The sequence below is a fragment of the Sander lucioperca genome, chromosome 15 (genome assembly GCF_008315115.2).
Source record: "Sander lucioperca isolate FBNREF2018 chromosome 15, SLUC_FBN_1.2, whole genome shotgun sequence".
NCBI lineage: Eukaryota > Metazoa > Chordata > Actinopteri > Perciformes > Percidae > Sander > Sander lucioperca.
This window is the reverse complement of record NC_050187.1, coordinates 22,501-46,155: the sequence shown is the minus strand read 5'-3', so window position 1 is coordinate 46,155 and position 23,655 is coordinate 22,501. Positions and strand designations below refer to the sequence as shown.

Below are 23,655 nucleotides of genomic sequence, written 5' to 3'. Positions count from 1 at the left end.
CTGACGTTCTCAACTACAATTCAGAGTTGTTTGAACTACAGAAATCTGTTTAGAATAATACAACAAGGACGAAGCCTGTAAACTGCGCTGTTTGTTTAGAATGGAACGGATCGCAAATGGATCTGAATGAAGAAACAATGATGAACAACATATTGTTGTCACTGCCCACGACTTGTTTAAAATGCTTCCATACCTCCGACTTTCCTCCACACTTGCTCAAAGGTAATTCTCCTGTTTTTCTTTTTTTCTTTACATCTTCAAGCTCCCGGTGTGATGCGTGCGAGAGGAGGAGACTCCGCGCATGAAGTGCTGCATTTTGTAACTGCAGCCTAACTTTTGTACACATTTGTTACTTTTATATAGCCTATATATATATATATATGTATTTATAATATTTCTGATTATGGCATAGCTATCTCCCCACCCAAATAGGATAATAAGGTAATGGATAAAAAAAAATAAAAAATTGCTTGATCAAGGGTCCGGCCCGGGCCCGGCCCGGCCCGAGGATGTGGCGGAAAATAACGGCCCAAGCCCGACCCGAGGTCCGGTCTGGCTCGGGTCGGGCTCGGGCTCGGGCCGAGAATCTAAACTCTAACTCTAAGCAGTGCAGACTCAGTGCTATGACGTGATCTGAAACCAGACTGAAATTTTTCAAACACAGAGTTCTGTTGCAAAAAGGCTTGTAACTGTATAAAAGCAACTTTTTCCAAAACCTTTGACAGAAAAGGCAGATGAGAAACTGGTCTAGAAGTGGACAATACTGTGGGGTCAAGCTGAGGCTTCTTAAGTAAGGGCCTGACCACAGCATGTTTAAAGGCAGCTGGGACAGAACCTAAACTAAGACAGGAATTAAAAAAGTAAGAAGACTTGACCCAATGGTGTTATTAAATCCTCCTTCACTATCCTGGCGGGAACAATGTCTAAAGGACAGTTGGTCGGTTTCATGTGTTGCACTACCTCAGTTAGCAATGTCAGAGAAACTGGTTGAAATTCCCCAAACACAGCAGAGTGCACAGGAGCAGCAGGTAAAAACACATTAAAATTAGCACTGTCATTTTGCCCGACAGATGCTACTTTGTTGATAAAATAACAGAGAAATGTCTCACATGTACTGATTGAAACATCTGTCGGAGCAGAGGTGCATGGATTCACAACAGAGTTTAGCACTTTAAACAACACTTTAGGTTCATGGCAACTGCTGCAGCCTGCAGATTACAGCGGAGGCTCCAATGGATCAAACTGATGCACACCCTACATTTAGGATTTAAAATCCAGCTAGTGTCCATGGCAGCTCTAAAACAGTCCACAACACAGCATACTCTAACAAGGAGCTGATCAACAGTAGATGTTTCATATTTATCCTTCGATCTATTTGAGCATTTCCATAATGTTAACTTCCCTCATAGTACAACAATCAATCAATTTATTTGTCACTTGAAATCCCATAAAATACATGAAAACGATTAGTTGATGTATTGACAACTATTTTAAAGCATAAATGCAAAACATTCTGTGGGCCTGTCTGCTCCAATGTGACGCGTTGCTGCTTCACCTGTTTTCTGTCATAAACTAAACCTCTCTCGCTTTTGGACTGTTGGTTTAACAAAAACCTTTCACTCTAGAGAGTTATAATCAGCGTTTTATTACATTTTTCATTTTGTGACAGTTGACAGTGAAAACAGTTGATAAGCTAGCTGTAGATAGAGAGCTATCCCCATCTCAAAGTGTGAATTTGTTAGAGTAGCAAGCAGGCAGCTGAATGAGAGGAGCTACAGGCTGGAAGAGAAGACACTGCAGGCAGCAGGACTATTATGTTTTATTTCTAAATGTAAAACACAAATCTAGGAAATTACTTTTGGATTACCACAGCACACTGAGAGGGTTCTTATACAGAAGTGGAACGTCGTGGATATAGACTAGCCTGGTTCAGACAGTCACCTGGCGATTGCATTTACGCTTCAAAAATCATACAGTGGTGTTGACTTCTGAAGATTATCGTGCTGAACAAAACGTAGAAGTATTATAAAACGTTTGTCTGCCACAGAGCTCATTTTCTGCCAATCCTGTCACAACACACCACACTCCCAATAATGGAGGAAGCCCGCTGTAATGTGAATGCACCATCAGACTTGACAAAGCTCCCAAGAGTCTATAACCACAGGCTCAGGATGAGAAAACCTATCTTGTGTCAAATCTGTGGAGTTTCCCTTTAAAATGTTACACAGTATTACCATCATTTCTTGATTATGCAATGTAATAGTTGTCTGCTGATGTGTCCCATGTGCCTCCAGTGTTCAGCCCCAGCATCGTCAACATCCACATTAAGCATCCCCCCGAAGCCTCGGTCCAGGTCCACCAGGTGTCTCAGCTGGACAACTACCACAACATCGGGCACCAGCTCAAAGCTTCCCAGGCAGGCTCCTCCTCCACCAGCTACACCTACCAGCACTCAGAGAGCAGCCAGAAGATCCAGCAGCATGGCTACAACATGCTTTATCCCAGCCCGCATGGCTACCAGCCAATCAGCTCTAAGAACACCCTGGGCCGCTGCTTCCAGGAGACGGCAGGGAGTCAGGTCAGAAATGTCTACTGTTTGTTAGCTCAACAAGAAAGATTTACATAGCAAATAATATGCAACCAAAGATTTTCTAATAAGTTGAGTTGAAACTGGCAATCAAGCCTCTCAATAGGAGGGAACATGTTTAAACTCGGGGTGGTCAGATTCAAATTAGGCTGCATGTAATAACAATGAAGATGATGAAGCTGAGCCAGAAAACTTGCACTGATGACGACCAGCAAGTTTTACCTAGAGTTGAGGATGACACATTCATGTTGATTAGTTACAATTTGGCAGTCACAAATATTTTCAAAGTAATATAAAAGTCCTATTTTAAGCGAAATTGAAATAATTTCATTTTAAATTTATGTTAATCAATGCCAACATGGATTAGTGTTTATTGATGTTGCCTTGTATACAAGTATGTATTAGTATTGCTGCAAAGACAACTATGACCAAGACCAAAGTGCACATAATTAAAGAGTCATTTCTTTCTTTTTCTAACCTGGACCATATTTTCACATGCATTGGTGTCTAAGTGACTGATGTGAACAACCTTATTTGTAATAATGTGCAATGTAACCCTACAGGACAAATGTTCAGCATCAGTTAGTGTCCACTAAAAGTTCTGTTTTTGCCGCTAAGTGTCTGACAACATTATGGAAAGGATCCCTACAGAGATAAACCTTTTAGTTAAAGAGTAAAATCCTTTTAGTTTAACATGAAACAGCCCCGAAATCACCATCACCAAACCCACCAGACTCCATGGAAATAATCACTACTTTTAGCGTGTATAGAGCCAGCATATCTCCACATGTAAATGGGTGAATTAAGGGTTTATTTCAACCAAACCAGAGTGGTGATTGTTGGAACAGTGGAAAGATTAACCAAGACAGTTTTTGATAGTTTTATTTAGTTTCTGTCCACTTTGAATGAAGTGTGTTTTACCATGATAAAAGTACTGATTATTTACATGGAGTCTGGTGGGTTTAGCAATCGCAATTTTGCGGATGGTATTATGTTTCAAAAAAGGATCTTACTCTTTAACTAAAAGGTCTATCTCTGTAGGGATCCTTTCCATAATGTTGTCAGACGCTTGTCAGCGGCAAAAACAGAACTTTCTTGTCCCCTTTTTTCTCACAACATCCTTGTACTACTAGTGAAATTGACAAATGTATTGTGCCACAGCCAAAACAACGCAACCACCCTTAATATCAAGTCCTGGAGATGAGGGATGTAAAATAGAAACATTAACAGATTTATTTTCTCGCTGTAAAGATTCACAATGTTGAGTTGAAGTGGATGTTATAAATCTTGAGTCCCTCCATCACCAGGACACATGTTTTGCAGAGCAGTTGTTGCCATAGAGATCAGGACCTCTCAGTTATCTGCAGGTATGGCCATGTGACTGAGGGTGGCTGCGGTCTGTTTGACACCATGCCATCAGACCTACAGAGGAAACAGACAATACAAAAAACACATTTTTATTGAAATGAAAATAATCATGTCTCTTTCCCTTTGTTTGTGTGTATGTTTCAGTGTGGGAAGGCTCTGCCAGGTCTCACTAAGCAGGAGCAGTGCTGTGGGACCATTGGGACATCCTGGGGTTTCCACAAATGCCAGAAGTGTCCAAAGAAACAATGTAAGTACCGCTGTTATTGGCTGTGGCTTTCTGTCTTGTTGGACACCTGATTGATTTCAATGAGAAACCTGCATACCGCTACACACTCGCTGCTGTTCTAGACTACTGAATCATCAGGGCAACACATGAGCAACAATGGCAAGAAATATGTGGTTCCTTGATAAAAAGTTGAAAAGGCCATAAAACATGAGCAGAAAAGTAAACTATGACTCAGTAGGGTGATTATAAGAACCGTCCAATCACTGAGCTTGTATAAGCTAAGCTGAAGAATACGTTCAGCATTTACATGAGTTCACTTTCAGATTCTGGGTCAATTTTAGATGAGTCACTGAGTTTGTTGCAGTGACAAAGATTTTTGGATTTGCTACAGCTCTGATTTGCGTCTCCCACTGGCTTTGTCTCCATAGAAACAGCAGCTGAGGCTTATTGGTGGTATTCGAGTGTTTAGAGCGATCCGCCATGCCATATCGACAGATAACACCTGATTTCTCAGAAATGAAGCTAGAGTCATTAAAGCTGATGACATAACATAAACCTAATATCATTAAATTACTCAACAGATTGCACTTTATTATTGCTCTTCCATTGGTTGGGAAAGTCATAAGAGCCACAAGTATTGGTTCAGATTGATGATGCAGTTAGTCCCTAGTATGCATAGATTATAAGTACATCCTACATCCTTACACTCTCTCTTCATTGGAAATTCTGGTGGCTTACGTTACACCTCCAGGCTGGGGAGTACCCCTCATGACCAGTAAGCTGAACCTGATGTCTGTGAAATTGGTGAGTTATTTATGCAGTTTACACTCATAACAGAGTAGATCTACTTGCATAGAGAGGACAGAGATAGGTTTGTAAGGCTCTGTAGAGGTGTGACAATATGAATTCCTATGTATATGTATATTCTTATGACTATGTATTCAATACTTTAAAACTGCCACTCACTTTGGAGAGGAGTTAGGTTCATAGCAAGTTCACACTGTTGGTCATAATATGGATTTGGACATGACTAACCCTGTGTGGCAGTAGTCACTTATGCCAGCTTCTAGCCCACATGGCTCATAAACACCATGAGAAGGCAATTTCAGCCTTCCTAGTCACATGTTCCAGTGGGAGTCATTACAAAGCCAGAGATTAGTCCTTCCCCCTGTTCTCCTCAGGAATGGCAGGGCCATGAGTTGAGATTTGTTTTCTGCTTTACAGTGAAGTTTGAAGCAGTCCATTGTGCCATGGAGACACTGGTGGCTGGTGAATAAATTAGCTTTATGGGTCAAACAAACATTGCCTTGTTGTTTCCTGTTGAGCAAAATATCAATCTGCTTTCAGGTATTTGGGTACCACCTCTCCACTGGTGCCTTTGTCCAGCATTACAGCAGAGATTTACTCAAGTGTTGACTTCTCAGTCGGTTTTTTATTGTGAGCTACTGGCTGTCTGAGCAGCTTTTTGATTGTTGATTTGTTTTTAGTATTGTCATATTTTGAAGTATTTAAATTGTTCAGGTTTTAGTTTATGAAGCTGACTGGATGTGGTTTCTAGTTGAGTGAGATAGAACTGCTGCTCATGCAGCTGATGGGTGAAGCAAACATGCGATTGCTTCTTTTTATATCTCAACATATAGATAGAACATGTCTGTTTGAAAACAATGCTTTTTCAACAAGCTTCATTGGCTTTACACATATATATTTCCAGAGCAGATTATTAAAATACAACACAGGTCATGTCACCTGTGTTAGTAGTATCATTGACCTAAACTTATATGCAACAACAACAATCTATGAAAATGAAAGCTGCAAGCAGTGACGAACCCTGGCCCCTCCCAGCATGTCGGGGTACTGGCGGGACGACGGTTGTCTGTAACACTTCCTCTGTCCACTATGTGGCGCTAGAGAGCACACACTAATTATATGTCATGATGCTGTGTATCATGTTTTTTTTTTTTTTTTTTTTTCGCATTTATTTATTTAAAACAGGGACAATGTACAATATACATTAACCTTAGACAGGAGAGATGCATTTTACCAGGTTGTAGCACTTGTGCTAATTTCCACCTGTAGTCCCTGTAGACCACACCATGAAAACGTCATGTAAATCTATAATGTTTGTCACATAAGGCTGACTTCCTGTTGTCAGCAGGTGGCGCTATGACCATGACTCAATATGGGAGTGTAGCTGTCTCCAGGTCTGGACTCTTATCATGCATGTGAAGTTTCAGGCAGATTGGACAATGTAAAGTAAAGTTACAAGAGCTTCCTGTGTTATGGCGAAACGCACAAATTGGCCGCCACGCCCACGCCGTTCTACGAAAACACAAGAGCTTTGTAAATTGGCATCATGAAAGTCTTGACATGCTGCTGACCAAATTTGAGAAGGATTTGTTCAGTTATCTAGGAAAAGTTTCAAAAAGTTCCTTACGTTGTAACCTTGTTAAGAAAAGTGCAATAGAAATAAAGTTTATTATTATTATTATTTTAACTGAACCGGGGCTTGAACCGGTGACCCTGTGATTCCTAAGACAAGTCCCGGAATGAGCTACTATGGTTGTTGAATTAGGAGGATACCATAAAACTCTGTGAAACGCTGTCTTCGAGAAATTCATAATTATGAAGTTATTTCTTTCTTTATGTAAAAATGATTGTGTCAGTTTGCCCCAGCCTGTAGCGCTGCAGCCAGTCAGCTACTGGGATGCCGCTGAAGGAAAAAGTATGACCACTCGCCGGTTTTGGTCTGGCCCCAATGGCCAGATTCTAACTGACTCCAATTTTTGGTCACTTCACCTTGCATATAAGTTTTAAGTGTTCGTTGAATGGTAGACCAGAAAATCAAATACGCAGGATTCGCTCAGATAAGTTATATCAAAGCTTTAGTAAATTATATTGCAAGTATCACAGCTTATGCATATGGACGCAGTTCTCCTTCAAGACTATCTCTCTCATCCTACCAAACTGACAGTCTTCTCCGGGAATCTGGTGCCCACTAGCTCAAAACCTCACTCTTTATCTTTTCTTCGCCAGCCCTCTTGCCCATCCATGGTGATGCTGTTATCTTCTTGGATGTTGTCCAGGCATCTTGGCTCCTCACGCAATCGTTAAAGCAAGGCCGCGCAATGTCATGAAATACACCCCTGCTTTTTTTGTTTGTTACTATTTGGGTTTAGTTCTGTTTATCAAATGTATACACTGCTACAAAATGTTTTATGATGTTCATACTATTGAGACATGTACAAGTCTTCATTTTCTGCAGACCCAGGAGTGGTGCAAGCCGAGGTCACCCCATGACCTGAATCTTACCTCTCACTTATTGCAAAACACATCTTACACACAGCTGCATTGTTGTCTGCTCTTCTTGGTCTGAGAGTCTTTTATTCAGCTTAATTATTTTCCCGGTAATCCGGTACTCCCTTTCAAACTTATCAGGCCAGATGGCTTTCTCACAGACAGTCAGGAAGAGCAGAGACAAGGCCATTCATGACTTTAAGGTCTCTACACATATTTTTGAAAAAATATCCTACACCGCGCAGGCCGTTCTAACTGAAAGTTTGGGAACAGTTCTGTTGAATACCAGCTTTCATAGACAGAAGCTACAGACGTGTCTCCTTCATCGCCGTCTCGCTACTTCTACTGTAGCCTCTTAAGATTTCACAAAACGCTTCAGCATAGTATTTTCATGAACTGGTCATCATAATATGATAAAAGTACGCTCGGTAGGAACATCAAATAGGAACAGCTGATTTCAGGCCAGTAAACCGCTTTAATGTTTATATCACTGCTCCCCCTGTTGGAGAGATAAACCATTGCAAATAGTTTTCCAGACATGGCGCTTAGGGGCGTTACCAGTCAGATCTCATTCCAGCCTGGGCCAGACCTCCCGGGGCCCCAGCACACAGGCATGGGAAGTTAAAGGGGCCTTCATCTGTACATTTACCAATCACACACATGCACAACACATAAATATCCTATAATGTATCAAATGACAATGTGAGTGAGTTGTTTAGCTGTCCGGCAGTTTTCATTTCGTAAATGCTAACTATGACAACCTTTTTTTCCATGACTAAGATGAGACGATGAAAAGACAGCAGCGGCGACATTAAACACTACGCGACAGTAGCAACATGCCATATCAATGACGTAAAAAAACAAGACTAAAATGTAGATAAAAAAAATTTAAACCTCTTCTCCTCTCTCAAACAAACAATGTCAACTGTCACAGTGCAAGAGAAATGTCATAGAAAATGTGTGTGGATGATATAGGAATAATTTAGAAAATCATGGCTAAATCACTCCAGAAAACTAAAAAACATGTTTGTCATGTATTTTTTTATGTGGATTAACCATTCATCAAATGGTAGAAAGCAATGACTAACATGTGTGTTCCCTTTCCTTTCTTTCATTCTCCTCTCATCAGCTATTCCACTGATAGATTGTCCTCAGGGTTACAAGAGAATCAACAGCTCTCATTGCCAAGGTAAGAGCTCTTTGTCGAAATATCTCAATATTTACTGGATTGATTGGCACAATATTTAGTATTAACTAGTGCTGTCAAACGATTCAAATATTTAATCGCGATTAATCACATTGTCATAGTTAACTCACAATTAATCGCACATTTTTATCTATTCTTATGGTCCCTAGATTTCTTTTTGTTCAATTATTTTTTCTCATTTTAATGCTCTTATCAACATGGAAAAGTGGATATGCTTGCTTTGTGCTTTTGTCGCCTGGTTTTGACGAGGGGGCGGAGAATTGGCATCAGCTGTGTGCTTGGCCATCAGCTGTGTGCTTGGCCATCAAGTGGTATTTCAGACTAGACGTGCTACAATGATAGCTCAGTTCACAACGACAAAACACACAGACTTTGGTCTTGTCAATGGAACCATTTGGCAACTTTTTAAAAGTAAACTTTCCATTCAGAATCTTATTGGCATCCATTTCGGCGTCTCGCGCTGGCCATCCACTCAAAACGTAATGTTAGCCTACTACTCTTTGGCCGGCTCCAAGCCCAAACAAGTGTGTGCGGCGTGACTGTTGTTTAGTTTCCGGTCTAGCTAGATCCGGTGTGGTGTTGTAGTTTTTCTAACGTTACTAGTTGTTGCAACAGCATGTGAAAAAAACTACAAAGTTTGCTATGCCAAAAAGAACGTTAATCTCGCAATAAAGAAATTGACGCCGTTAAAATGGGTTTGCGTTAACGCTGTTAAGAACGCGTTTAACTGACAGCAGTAGTATTAACATAATTGTTTCAATAGATTTTCAATGCTCACTGCGTAGGTTCACAAAGATGTGTATGTGTATCTCTGCAGAAGCACAATTCCAGTTGAATTGTTAATTGTTAAGTTTCAAAAGCTGTCGTGTTCATCAAACAAAAGGGTCATACGTTGGCATTTATTTACTGAAGACCAAAGTGTAAGTGGTCCAGCGCAGGGCAGCACCTACTCTTCTACAAGGAAGCACAGTAGAGGATCTTAGCCTTATACAACTGATTATTCAGCTTTGCTGCCTAGAACATAGTGAGGAGATGCTCCTACCTGTTTTCAGGACTCAAGGAGTCAGCTATTAGCATCTGATCTGCTGAATAACCACAGGAGGGTGTTGTGGCCAGGTATGAGTGCTGACATGGTCAGAACCTTTAGAGCTCTGTAACCATGAGCAGCCATTCAGATGAACAGGCTCCTGTCAGGTCTGCTCCACAATGTGCAATTATGCTGAGCATGCAGACTGTAGCAGCTTGTGTGGTAGCTAGGAGATTTGCATAGCAATGTTTCTCTGACAGAAATATACTGCAGTTAAGCTAGCTGTCACTTGCATCTCCTTGGTCAAACCAGCCGCCGCCAGCGTTGGAACAGACACAGGCAGAGCAGAGCCAAGTCTCTGCCAGCAAAGCACATGTAGTAGATGAGAGTTTGGGAAGAACAAGGGAAGATTTGCAATTCAATACTAATCCTATTTCGATGGGAGATCCTACTTATGGTCTAATGCTAAGTAACCTATAGCATTGGCATATATGGCGGTTTCCATGGCCAGGGAGTTGGCTGGAGGGAGTGGACAGCCTCTTTTTTCTCTTAGGCATTCTGGAGCAGTGTTGGAGTCTCTGGAGTTGATCTGTCTATCTCCCTCTATCAGCAGACAGCCCACCTTTCATCTTCTCACCCCCATTCAGCTGGGGTGAAGAAGCAGTGGCAGCTTTTTCTTTTGTTCTTGGTGATTCTTCATGTTTTATAGTCTGCTGTCCAGGGGTCCAGTGTCAGTGGCGTGAAACGTTAACCACTCCAATCAATGAACTCTCAGGGCCGGTATTAGCTCGCTATATGAGGGGGGGGCTGGTAGAAATAACAATTGGGCAACTTGTGTGGTTGGTAGCACAGAGGTTGCTGGTTCCAAATACTGGTGAGATGGCACAAACATGTGGCCTAATCACAGCTGGCCTGACAACCCAAAGGCAGAGGTCTCCAGGAACAATTTATAATAAGGGTACATGAATTATCATGAATTCACGCATGACTTGATGCATGAAAAAGCATGAATTCATTCATGTCGTACTTCATGAACACACATCACAGCTATTTATTTTTATTTTTAATTACTCCTCATTTAAACAAATTCACAGGAAACCAAACTTATCCTTTTTACACTAGCTAATATACTGTTTATTATTATTATCACTTTTGATTAACATCTAACTTTAACTATTAGGATCCACATATGGATGTACCGTATTGTTCAGACATTGAATGGTGGCCAGAAATTCAGCCTTTTGTCTTTGCTGATGCTGCAAACCACTTAGGTTGGCCTTCATTCTCTAACTCAACATGCTTTGTAAGCATTCCCTTATTTCATGGACTAATGTTGTTAAATGGTCAATGTGCGTCTACAGTAGAGCCCTTAAAATGGTAATAAGTATGTTGTTTTACCGCTTATAGCACGTAATGACCATGATGCATCTGTAGATGTTAATAGGGGTGTTGATCAATACCAGTGCTTAGGCCAGCTGCTGAGGTTTCTGGATTTATATAATCCTCCTCCTGTTGCCTTGATATTCTGCCAACAGGCTTTATCAAAATCTTCTACAAATTGTAAACACGTCTCTTCTCTCAGGTATCTTACCACAGAATCTGAAAACTGCAGTCATCAAGCCACTCTTAAAAAAGAAAAATCTAGACACCTCACTAATGAGCAATTATAGGCCGATATCAAACCTTTCATTTTTAAGTAAAATCATTTAAAAAGCAGTTTTTCAACAGCCAGACCTTTTCTTCGATAGGTAGATAGATAGATAGATATAGAGAGAGATAGATAGATAGATAGATAGATAGATAGATAGATAGATAGGTAGATAGATAGATAGATAGATAGATAGCCCTGCTCAGAAAACTCTGAACTTTTCAGATCAGCAAGGACGTGTTAACTTTGGTTTACCGCTCCCTCATTGAATCAGTTCTCACTTTCAATATCTCTTCCTGGTACAACCAACGTATAGTGAATCACGCTGCCAAAATAACTGGCTCTCCCCCCACAACCCCCCCCACCTATCTGAGCTGTACAGCTGCTCAGTGATCAGGAAAGCCAACCTGATCCCAGAGGACCCTCTCACCCCCTCCATCACTCCTTCCAGCTGCTACCATCAGGCAGGTGTTTTAAGGTACCACTGGCCCACAAAAACATCTCCAAGAAACCCTTCATCCCCTCTGCAATAGTCATACTGAACAGCACACCATGAACACCACAGTCAGCTGATACCTCCACACCCCAGGTCTTCTTTTTATATGTCTGTGTGAATGTCTCTTTGTGACTGGAGCCTTGTCAAAGAACATGTTCTGTAACCCTTGTGTAACAGACAATAAAGTATTATCTTATCTTATCTTATAGATAGATATTTATTGTCCTGTGGGGGAAATTTTTTTTCAATTTAGTTCAGTTCAATTTTATTTATAGTGTCATATAACAGAAGTTATCTCAGGACACTTTACAGATAGAGTAGATCTAGACCACACTCTATACACAACAATTCCCTGGGGAGCCTGGGGAGCTCACCTGGTAGAGTCTGTGCCCCATGTACAGAGGCTCAGTCCTCACCGCAGCGGCTGCAGGTTCAAATCCCACCTGTGGCTCTTTGCTGCATGTAATTCCTCCTCCCTCTCCCCTTTCATGTCTAAGCTGTTCTATCAAATAAAATGCCAAAAAAACTCAATCAGACGCTGCTGCTCCAGTCCTCACTAAGACCAAGAAAGTGGATCGTATCACTCCAGTTCTGCTTCCTGTCCCTCAAAGAATTTATTTCAAAATACTTCTGTTGGTTTATAAAGCACTAAACGGTTTATTTCTGACCTGCTGCTACATTATGAACCACTCAGACCTCTCAGGTGGTCTGGGACAGCTCTGCTTTCTGTCCCCAGAGTCAGAACTAAACAGGGGCAAGCAGCGTTCAGTTTTTATGCTCCACATATCTGGAACAAACTCCCAGAAAACTGCAGGTCTGCTGCAATTCTTAGTTCTTTAAAAGCAAGGCTGAAGACCTTTCTGTTTCATTCTGCACTTCTTTAAAATTGTTGTTCATTTTTTACACTGCACTGTAACTACCTGTCTTATTCTATTTTTCTTTAACAAATGTTTTTTAGTTGTTTTATGTAAAGCACTTTGAATTGCCTTGTTGGTGAAATGTGCAGTACACATAAAGCTGCCTTGCCTTGGCTTAAAAATGTTAAACCCGCATATGGGTCAGGAAAATGTTCAGTGAAAGACAATCCTGGAATATACAAACTTAGTACAGTAATTGAGAAAGTGGTGAAAATGAGAAATCCCTTGAAAGATCCCTGGATTGATTGTGTGTCTTTTTGTTGATTGACAGATTTCGATGAGTGCCAGCTGCAGGGGGCGTGTCCTAATGGGAACTGTCTGAACACTGTGGGAAGCTACAGGTGCATGTGTAAACCTGGCTTTGTTCCTGACCCCACACTCACCACTTGCATATGTAAGTCCTACAATCTAACATTGTCTTAAATTTGTTTCTCATTGATTAACATCTAAACCCAGAACCTCCAACAGCGCAGTGTCAGACTGAGCAAAAGTCTTATATCGACAGAAATAAATGCATTACATTTGCATGCTGGGCTCTGATGTGTGGATTTGCTCATACAAATCTTCCCAATATACATCTTGTATCACTTAATGACAGAAGACCCCTACCACCAGCTCCAAAGTACAAGCACAGCAAGGCCTGCTGGGAATGCTGCTAAAGCTGACATGTGTGTTTGATGATATGCATATGAAAACAGTGCATGGATGAAAGCATGGTGTTCATTGTATAATCAGATTCCCCCTCAAGCATGTACCACAAGACAGAACATACAGCCAGACTCCAAATATATCATGGCTCTTACATGAAAGAAGCAGGGAGGAGAGGATGAGGAGAGAGAGGAAGAGATCATGTAGATAATCGGGAGAACAGAGAGAAGACGTAGTTAGAAAAGCAACTCAAGTGCCAAAGTGATCAATCTTGAACATGATTTATCAGCAGTGTAAGTAATTTCCCTTTAGACTTGGCATATTGTGAGCATGTGTTCCCCTGGTTTTTCAGTGCTGCGATGTGTTTCTATGTTAATTTGCGATTAATGATTTAATGCTCTTTTTCTGTTCCTGTTATGCCACAATTATAGTATAAGCCTGATATCCTATTTTCTCAAATAAAAGGGCCTGTAGTCAAATAACGGAGGGGAGAGTTTTCAACAAATGAAAGCTGGCGCTGGGGGAAGAAACAAGGGTGGATACACTCCTGGGGGTTGTTGTATATTGTGGATGCAAACTAGTAATGTACATTTCCAGCACTTTAATTTAGGAATTTAACAATTAGGGCTGGGACGATTCATTGACGTCATTGATTACAAAAATACAAGAGCATCTTGGGACATCCTGGCACTTCCCTACACTCACCTGACCTACACCTGTCATCTTTTGTGCTGCAACTATCTTCAACCTGAATAAACAAATGATTTTAAAGATAGGTTATTAGCTATTATTGATGATATGTGTTGCTATGTGTTAAGGAATTAGCATTGAATAACCTATTTAATATGTTGTCAATGTCATATTACACTTTTGATTCATATTAAGGCTGTGAAATGATGAAAATGACTAGGACCTATCAATTTTGTCTGTGAAGCTTTCACAAACAACCACCAGGTCTTTGCCAGTTCCACAATAGTAAACGCAAATATGAAAGACAAGGAAAAACTGCACTCTGATGGAAAACAGACAGAAAGTGCAAGCTAGAATTTTTTGGTTAAACTTTTGGTTAAATTTGGTGAATTATTTAGCCTCCTTCCTTGTTTGGTAGCACGTTTAGAGTGGTACCAATGCATGCTGTTTTCCTGTTTAATTCAATACCATTGTCTTCATCCTAGCAGCAAAAGTGAGCTTACTACAACCTCTCATATACAACAAAGTGAAATTGCGGTCAACCCACAATTAATTTCTAACGCGTTTAATGTGTCAAATTAACCTAACAGAAATTATTAAACACATTAAGTTTGACAGCACTAAATGGCACGATCATTTTCATAATCATGATGCATGTTGATAGCTGACTATGCAATCCGCTAAGATAGGGATAAAGGCAGCCTATTATAATGTGTCCTGCTCCTGGCACTTACCAGTAGGCCTACTTGCTGATGTGAAATTAACTGCTGTCTGTCCCTCATCATGATGACCAGGCTGTGGATTGGTGATAGCCAGACTAGTAGGCTTACTCTTCTTCCTCAGTTTTTTTTTTTACACGTAGCATATACAGTAAGTGATAGTATTAGCGCCCCTTGCTGTTGGCTGTTAATATAGCTTTATTTGACTTTTTTTGTGCCGACGGCCGTTGGTTGGACGGCCGTTCTGGACTTTTCCTGAATGTACAGATTGTCAGTCCATCCCTGCCTGAAGTTTATACTTGTGTGTTGGTGTGTGCGTCAATCTCTTTAAGAGAATAGCAGGGCCGGCGTGTGTGTGTGTGTGTGTGTGTGTGTGTGTGTGTGTGTGTGGGGGGGGGGGAATCTATAGCAGGAAACGTTAACCCTCTCCTTGATTTCATGTTCTCCTTCTACATAAACAACATGAAATCAAGGAGAGAGTTAACTTTTCCCACCGTGGTCAGAAAAAACAGGGGAGACACTTTGTTTCTCTCACTATGACTCTAGAGTCACTACTCACTCTGAAGATAATCACCATCACTCTCTCACTCACTCTACCACACACACACACACACACACACACACACACACACACACACACTTGTGTTGGATGTATAGGACTATATAGGGAGGTGGATGTAGAGGACTATAAAGGGAGGTGGATGTAGAGGACCATATAGGGAGGTGGGTGTAGAGGACTATATAGGGAGGTGGATGTAGAGGACTATATAGGGAGGTGGATGTAGAGGACCATATAGGGAGGTGGATGTACAGGACCATATAGGCAGGTGGATGTACAGGACCATATAGGGAGGTGGGTGTACAGGACTATATAGGGAGGTGGATGTACAGGACTATATAGGGACTATATAGGGAGGTGGATGTACAGGACTATATAGGGACTATATAGGGAGGTGGATGTACAGGAATATATAGGGAGGTGGATGTACAGGACTATATAGGGACTATATAGGGAGGTGGATGTACAGGACTATATAGGGAGGTGGATGTACAGGACTATATAGGGACTATATAGGGAGGTGGATGTACAGGACTATATAGGGACTATATAGGGAGGTGGATGTACAGGACTATATAGGGAGCTTTGGGACACTATTCAGGTCATTTTCTCAGCAGTGTTATTCATGTCAATGCTGTCCCTCAAATGAACGTTGGATGGTGGAACATCTGTAATAAATATAGACATGCATTGTTGTGATTAGTACTCATTTTATTGAGCATATTTTCCCAAACTAATACAAACTAAGGATGTTGTGGCAGTTTGTGATACTCTGCTCTGCTCACATCACTTTTGTTTGTCATAAGGAAAAACAATACTTCAATTAATAATACTTCTTAATAATACTCTTTATGAACAGCTTTTAGAGCTCTTTGGAAATGTCACCCCATACAATATCAATCTTTCTTCAAAGAGAAAAAAAAGGTCCAAATCACTCTTCTTGTGAAATAATTAAAATGCAATTATTTAGATGGCTATTTCATATCGAAATCTTACATTAAAAGTAGAACTGGGCAGCAACCCACGTGTATTGGCACAGAGCAGCCTTTCTTTCTTTGTTGTCACGATCATTCAAATATTTTTGATTAACGATAGGAGAAGAAACAGAACTAGAAAATGCATTTCCTGCGGAAAATGCGTGGGAATGCTGAATAGCTGAATTGCTAAAGCTAAACTGGTTGAATAGCTTAAATCAGTAAGAAGAAGTTGAAGTAGTAAGAATAGTTGAAAAAGTGGAAATCGGTAGAATGAGTATGAATTTCATTAAAAAGTTGAATAACACCACTAATGTATAAAATAATTTATATGTTATATAATATTTTATCTGAAATTATGAATCAGTATGGAACACTTACAAATGCTGTGAGAAACATTGATGAAAATGCAGAAATATGGAACAAATTGTTTGTTCTAAACTGCAGAAAAACTTGGAAGTTGGAAGCTGAACTGCACATAAGTTAAGAGCTAAAATACATTTTAGAAAAGCTTGAAGCTAAACTGTAATACTGTCAAAAGTGGACGTTTCAATGAATTGACTAAAAAGACTTATTATCAGCCATATCCATTGCATAGAACAAAAAAGCAGAAAGAGAGAAAAAGATAAAAGGGAGCACCTTTCAATTGCTATATATGTCAGTGGTAACACACCTTTAGAGCAATAATGGGTTAAGTGTTGATCTCAGGAACACATTGATTGATGTACCTCAGTGGGATTTGAACCCAGTTCTCCCACACCACAGGTATGTGTCATATCCACTACACTATCACCAACCATGGATCGAAGATGGTCCTTCAGCTCTATATGTGTGTGTGTGTGTGTGTGTCTGTGTGTGTGTGTGTGTTTTTGTGTGTGTGTGTGTGTGTGTGTGTGTGTGTGTCTGCGTAAGTGTGTTGGTGTGTGTGTCTGTGTGTGCGTGTGTTTGTGTCTGTGTGTGTGTGTTTGTGTGTATGTGTGAAAATTGTCAGAGTTGGAAGCTAAACTGCATTACCTAAATGAGTGAAGAGCTAAAATACATTGTTAGAAAAGCTGGAGCTAAACTGTAATACTGCCAAAGATGAAAGTTGAAATGAATTGCCTGAAAAGGCTGAAAGACTGCTGATGCTGTCTGTGAAAGTGTTGTCATGGTGACGAGTGTTTATAAACATCCTTTGATCAGTTAACGACCGTGTCACCTGCTGTTAAACTGCACCACACCTGCTAATGAGTGAGAGACAGTGTGAGAGAACCCTTCAAACAAGCCTTAATAAATCCACAACAGTACGTGCTATCGCTAACGACTTCACCGTTAGAGACACACAACCTGTGTGAACGTATTCATGTAAAATTTATGTTGATAAACTTAAAAATGTGGGCATATCAGCGATTTAAAAAAGTGGTTCACTCTGTGTTTCGCTGGGAAATGTGGAGGACGTTTAATATGGCAGTGGATGGAGGAAGATGTGGAACTCTTGTCATTTGGAAGCTCACAGAGCCAAAAGTATAAGTCATATCGCATAACTGAGCACATTGACTGAAACTAGACAAAAATACCTACGTTTTGATGTATAAATTGTGTATGACAAGTAGATATTGTGGGCGTGAGAGCAATTTATAGAGAGGGGACAAAGATATTTTTTTGAATGTTCTGTACTCTGGCGATGACATCATCCACTCTAGGAGACGCCACACACACTCATTAGAAACGCAGAAAAATCCTGAAATGATCACTAAACTTAAACAGCCTTTTCACAAAAACTGTAAAAGATATCAAACTGAAAAGATAGAGCCGGATAACTGAATATTTTGTGAACATTTTAAAGTTTGTTTGGCGTCTGTAGGTGAAAATATGAAGGAGCTGAAAGTTTTGGGAGCAGAAGAAGATTTGAAGGATTTGAAGCATGATCTCATTGACTTCAATGTTTAAAAAAAAGTCATAAAAAGCTTAATATTTTAAAAAGTATAAATAGTAGAAAAAAAGTTGAAGAAGTCCAATCATTAGCTGAAAGAGCTGAACATTTTAAAAGTTGAATGGTTTTAATAGCTGAATGTATTCAGAAGTTACAGAGAGCCAAAAAACGTACGGAATAATAATAAGATACTAGAAAATGCATTTCCTGCAGAAAATGCGTGGGAATGCTGAATAGCTGAATTGCTAAAGCTAAACTGGTTAAATAGCTTAAATCAGTAAGAAGAAGTTGAAGTAGTGAGAATAGTTGAAAAAGTGGAAATCGTTTTAATACGTATGAATTTCATTAAAAAGTTAAAAGCTTATGCTAAACTGAACTGTTGGCTTCAAAAGTTGAATAATGACAAAAGACGTAGAACATTGTGAAGTCTGAGTATATTTTCTAACTGATAATCACTCACGAATGCAGAAATATGAAACAAATAGTACGAAAAATCTTAAAGCTCAAATGCACTACACTGCTAAAAAATCAGGAAAATTGTTAGAGTTGGAAGCTAAACTACATTACCCAAGTGAAGAGCTAAAATACATTGTTAGAAAAGCTTGAAGCTGAACTGTAATACTGTCAAAGATGAAAGTTGAAATGAATTACCTAAAACGGCTGAAAGAAGAAATACTTTGTATTATTATCAGACACTGCATAGAACGAAAAAGCATCAATCTAGCTGATATGAGATGTGAAATATATTAGGTAAAAAGAATGGGGCTGAACAAAAGGAAAGAGAGGACAGAGAGAAGGAGAGAAGAGAGGAGAGAAAGAGAGGAGAGGAAAAAGAGAGCCAAAATAAAACATGAATAGCTGAATTGTTAAAGCTAAACTGGAGAATAAGTTGAAGTAGTGAGAATAGTTGAAGAAGTGAAATGACATCTTGATCAGGGACACATTGACTGATGTACCCCAGTGGGATTCAAACCGGGATCTCCCACACCAAAGGCATGTGCCCTAGCCACTACACCATCATCTGTATAGATCATGAATGTTCCTTTAGCACTTATAAAGCCTGTCTTTGATCATTAATCACCACACCTGCTAATGAGTGCGAGACAGTGTGAGAGAACCGTAGATTCTTTATTTAGAACTGTAGGTGAAAGTATGGAGGGGCTAAACATTTTGGGAGCGGAAGAAAATTTGAAGGATTTGAAGCATGATCTCATTGACTTCAGTGTTAAAAAAAAGTGTTAAAAAGCTTAATATTTTAAAAAGTATAAATAGTAGAAAAGAAGTTGAAGAAGTCCCGTCATTAGCTGAAAGAGCTGAACATTTTAAAAGTTGAATGGTTTTAATAGCTCAACGTATGCAGAAGTTACGGAGAGCCAAAAAACGTACGGAAAAGGGAATAAAAACAAGAAACAGAAACAGACAAACAGACAGAGAGAGACAGACTGAGACAGAGAGAAACAAACAGAGACATGGACAGACAGAGAGAGACAGAGACAGGGAGAAACAGACAGAGACAGACAGACAGAGAGAAACAAACAGACAGACAGAGAGACAGAGACAGACAGACAGACAGACAGAGACAGACGGAGACAGACAGAGAGACAGAGACAGAGAGACATAGACAGACAGAGAGAGACAGAGACAGACAGAGAGAAACAAACAGACAGACAGAGACAGAGAGAGACAGAGACAGGGAGAAACAGAAACAGACAGACAGAGACAGGGAGAAACAGAGACAGAGACAGACAGAGAGAGACAGAGGGAGAGAGAGACAGACAGACAGAGACAGACAGAGAGAGACAGAGACAGACAGAGAGACAGAGACAGAGAGAGACAGACAGAGAGACAGAGACAGAGAGAGACAGACAGAGAGACAGACAGACAGAGAGAGACAGAGACAGACAGACAGAGAGAAACAAACAGAGGGACATGGACAGACAGAGAGAGACAGAGACAGGGAGAAACAGAAACAGACAGAGTCAGACAGACAGAGAGAAACAAACAGACAGACAGAGAGACAGAGAGAGACAGAAACAGACAGACAGAGACAGGGAGAAACAGAGACAGAGAGACAGAGACAGAGACAGACAGAGACAGACGGAGAGACATAGACAGACAGACAGAGACAGAGAGACACAGCGATAGACAGAGACAGAGAGAGACAGAGAGAGACAGACAGCAGACAGACAGACAGAGAGACAGAGAGAGACAGACAGAGAGACAGAGACAGACAGAGAAAGACAGAGAGAGACAGAGACATACAGAGACAGAGACAGACAGACAGAGAGACAGAGACAGAGAGACATAGACAGACAGAGAGAGACAGAGACAGACAGAGAAAGACAGAGAGAGAGACAGGCAGAGACAGACAGAGACAGACAGAGACAGACAGAGACAGAGAGACATAGACAGACAGAGACAGACAGACAGACAGAGAGAAACAAACAGACAGACAGAGAGACAGAGAGAGACAGAGACAGGGAGAAACAGAAACAGACAGACAGAGACAGGGAGAAACAGAGACAGACAGAGAGAGACAGAGGGAGAGAGAGACAGACACACAGAGACAGACAGAGAGACATAGACAGAGAGAGACAGAAATAGACAGAGACAGAAAGAGAGACAGAGAGAGACAGACAGAGACAGACAGAGAGAGACAGACAGAAACAGACAGAGAGACAGACAGACAGACAGAGACAGAGACAGACAAAGAGAGACAGAGACAGTCAGACAGAAGTGGAACACTAAAGATATAGACTAATGTTCGTATTACTGCCTGTAGTATTCAAGTTGACTGTCTGTGAAAGGGTTGTCATGGTAACGTATGACCAGTGAAAACACCCTTTGAAGTCTGTGATGAGATCTCTTTAATCAGGTTAATGACCGTGTCACCTGCTGAAACTGTCAGCTGTGCCCCACTGGAGCTATTCAAAGACACAGAGCAAGCTCTCAGATAAAGCCTCAGACTGCTAAAACGATCGGTGAATGACGCCACACACACTCCCTAGAAACGCAGAAAAATCCTGAAATGATCACTAAACTTAAACAGCTTTTTCACAAAAACTGTAAAAGATATCAAACTGAAAAGATATAGCCTAATACCTGAATATTTTGTGAACATTTTAAAGTTTGTTTGGCGTCTGTAGGTGAAAGTATGGAGGGGCTGAAAATTTTGGGAGCGGAAGAAGATTTGAAGGATTTGAAGCATGCTCTCATTGACTTCAATGTTAAAAAAAGTCATAAAAAACTTAATATTTTAAAAGGTATAAATAGTAGAAAAGAAGTTGAAGAAGTCCCATCATTAGCTGAAAGAGCTGAACATTTTAAAAGTTGAATGGTTTTAATAGCTGAAAGTATGCAGAAGTTACAGAGAGCCAAAAAACGTACGGAATAAGAAGAAGAAAAAATAAAGAACAGAATAACAATAGTTGGAATGCTGCTGAACAGCATTCCCACTAATAAACAAAATGGCCGACAGGAACAACAATAGTTGGAATGCTGCTGAACAGCATTCCCACTAATAAATAAACAAAATGGCCGACAGGAACAACAATAGTTGGAATGCTGTTGAACAGCATTCCCACTAATAAGAATATATAAACAAAATGGCCGACAGGAACAACAATAGTTTGAATGCTGCTGAACAGCATTCCCACTAATAAAGAACAGGATAACAATAGTTGGAATGCTGCTGAACAGCATTCCCACTAATAACATTAGACAGAGAAAACTCTGATGTGCTGCTCTTCCAAGACGTCAACTTGTCAGTGAAAAGACGAAGATGATGTTAGGCCTTACATTTATATTTAAAACACCTAAAACTGTCCATTCATTTTTTGCCACATACCCGAGTCCAGGTTGTGGTGGAAGCAGTCTATATTTGGCAAAATCAATTCATGTCAATGGAATTGTCCCAATCAGTTTACCATCAGAAAGCTGAAAAGGCCAAGTTGGAGGAAGCTATCATAGCCTATTCAGTGGTGGATCTAGAAAATTTGACATGGGGTGGCAAAGGGGTAGCGAGAGATCTTAGCAGGGTGGCAGGGGAAAAAGGTACATGGGAACCCCCATATGTAAACACACTGCTATGCCCTACTATGCCCCGCAACACCCTGCTACGCCCTGAACTGCTACAACTATTATTAGTGGGAATGCTGTTCAACAGCATTCCAACTATTGTTGTTCCTGTCGGCCATTTTGTTTATTTATTAGTGGGAATGCTGTTCAGCAGCATTCCAACTATTGTTATGTGCTGTTCACGCTTCCCTATTGTTTTCTGTTTTATCTTATTATTATTATTCCGTACGTTTTTTGGCTCTCACTAACTTCTGCATACTTTCAGCTATTAAAACCATTCAACTTTTAAAATGTTCAGCTCTTTCAGCTAATGATGGGACTTCTTCATCTTATTTTCTACTATTTATACTTTTTAAAATTTTAAGCTTTTTATGACTTTTTTTTAACATTGAAGTCAATGAGAGCATGCTTCAAATCCTTCAAATCTTCTTCCGCTCCCAAAATTTTCAGCTCCTTCATACTTTCACCTACAGACGCCAAACAAACTTTAAAATGTTCACAAAATATTCAGGTATTAGGCTATGGCTTTTCAGTTTGATATCTTTTACAGTTTTTGTGAAAAAGCTGTTTAAGTTAGTGATCATTTCAGGATTTTTCTGCGTTTCTAGTGAGTGTGTGTGGCGTCTGTCAGAGTGGATGATGTCATCGCTAGAGTGCAGCACCTTAGAAAAATATCTTTGTCCCCTCTCTATAAATTGCTCTCACGCCCACAATATCTACTTGTCATACACAATTTATACATCAAAACGTAGGTATTTTTGTCTAGTTTCAGCCAATGTGCTCAGTTTTGCGATATGCCTTATACTTTTGGCTCGATGAGCTTCCAAATGACAAGAGTTCCACATCTGCCCTCCATCCACTGCCATATTAAACGTCCACATTTCCCAGCGAAACGCAGAGCGAACCACTTTTTTAAATCGCTGATATGCCCACATTTTTAAGTTTATCAACATAAATCTTACATGAATACGTTCACAAAGGTCTTGTGTCTCTAACGGTGAAGTCGGTGTTTCGATAACATGTACTGTTGTGGATTTATTAAGGCTTGTTTGAAGGGTTGTTTGAAGGGTTCTCTCACACTGTCTCTCACTCAGCATTAGCAGGTGTGGTGCAGTTTAACAGCAGGTGATACGGTCGTTAACTGTTCAAAGGATGTTTATAAACACTCGTCACCATGACAACACTTTCACAGACAGCAGCAGCAGTCTTTCAGCCTTTTCAGACATTTCTGCATTTGTGAGTCATTATCAGTTAGAAAATATACTCAGACCTCACAATGTTCTACATCATTTCCAATCCTTACAAT

General features: G+C 40.3%; 1 protein-coding gene across 2 annotated transcripts in view; it reads left to right on the top strand.

The window, feature by feature from the left end:
* Positions 1-13,208, top strand: part of ltbp1 (latent transforming growth factor beta binding protein 1) — a 144,318-nt gene extending 131,110 nt beyond the window's left edge. For both annotated transcript variants that reach the window (XM_031299982.2, XM_031299981.2), the window contains exons 7-10: positions 2,295-2,578; positions 4,100-4,202; positions 8,605-8,664; positions 13,042-13,208. In XM_031299982.2, the coding sequence (XP_031155842.2) occupies positions 2,295-2,578; positions 4,100-4,202; positions 8,605-8,664; positions 13,042-13,193 (599 nt within the window). In that variant the 3' untranslated portion in view covers positions 13,194-13,208. The remainder of the gene's footprint in view (positions 1-2,294; positions 2,579-4,099; positions 4,203-8,604; positions 8,665-13,041) is intronic.
* Positions 13,209-23,655: the final 10,447 nt, after the last annotated feature.